The sequence below is a fragment of the Tigriopus californicus genome, chromosome 11 (assembly GCF_007210705.1).
Source record: "Tigriopus californicus strain San Diego chromosome 11, Tcal_SD_v2.1, whole genome shotgun sequence".
Classification (NCBI taxonomy): Eukaryota; Metazoa; Arthropoda; class Copepoda; order Harpacticoida; family Harpacticidae; genus Tigriopus; species Tigriopus californicus.
In genome coordinates this window covers 2814822-2815710 of record NC_081450.1, presented here as the reverse complement: position 1 = coordinate 2815710, position 889 = coordinate 2814822, and the positions used below count along the sequence as shown (strand labels likewise).

The following is an 889-nucleotide window of genomic DNA, read 5'->3' as shown; positions in this document are numbered from 1 at the left end:
GGGGCGTCAAATGTGAGCATCCCGGGTGCTGATCTTATGAAGGAATGTTGCAAACTCCTCCTTGCCCCCACCCACCAATGCCGCCAGCATCTCCGTGACCAGGGTGAGGACGTGTACATGGGCCCAGGTGTACGACTTGAGGAAGCATGCCTGGAGGATTTGTGCGGTATGTCCCTTGGGGACAACGGGGAGGATTTGCCACCAATCCCCGGTGAAGAGCACAGTCAGGATATCCCGCCAAACATCCTTTGCTCTTGCTTGGACTCCGCAATCTTCATAATGTCCTTGAGCCTCCAGTCCAGACACATCAAACATTTGACAATGGCCTATTGTCACCTCATCTATGATGATGAGCCGTGTTTCCTTGCACACTTCCTTGATGGGCTTGGGCTTGAGGCAGAGGGAATCTGCAGTTAAGTTGAGACCTTGAAATGCGTGTGAATGGTTTGCCCGCCGTGGAGGAGAGGGGCTGTGATGCCGGTAGTGGCGGTGGGCCCATCCCTTGGGCCTGCACAACATAAAGGTTGAGGGTGTGTGTCTTGCCCGTGCCTCTGCCCGCGTTGAGGCCAAACACGCTCCCATCCTGAGCGTCCATGGAACCCATGACTGTGTCAAAGGCTGTCCGCTGTTCTGCATTCAGCATGGGCAGCTTGATCCACCTCATTGTGGTGGGCCTCAGTCATAGGCCATCTCCTCCTGGAGCTCTAGGGGTAGTTGTATGGCCGTTACATGTCTTTTGTGTCACCTGATATCTGGCGTAGGAAATTCCAAATGGGAAAATAGATCCTATTTACTCACAGGCAAGTGCAAGCACAAAATCAACAAAAACCAATAGGAATCATTCCATGCTACTGCTAACAAGTAGTTACCTATGATCCATACAAACAAT

General features: G+C 52.1%; 1 protein-coding gene across 1 annotated transcript; it reads right to left on the bottom strand.

Moving 5' to 3' along the window:
* Nucleotides 1–6: 6 nt before the first annotated feature.
* Nucleotides 7–664, bottom strand: LOC131890684 (uncharacterized). Its single transcript, XM_059240090.1, has 2 exons — nt 451–664; nt 7–407 (listed from the first exon to the last, which is right to left on the bottom strand). Exons 1-2 carry the CDS (start codon nt 662–664, stop codon nt 7–9), a joined length of 615 nt encoding a protein of 204 aa, XP_059096073.1.
* Between the last annotated feature and the right edge of the window lie 225 nt (nt 665–889).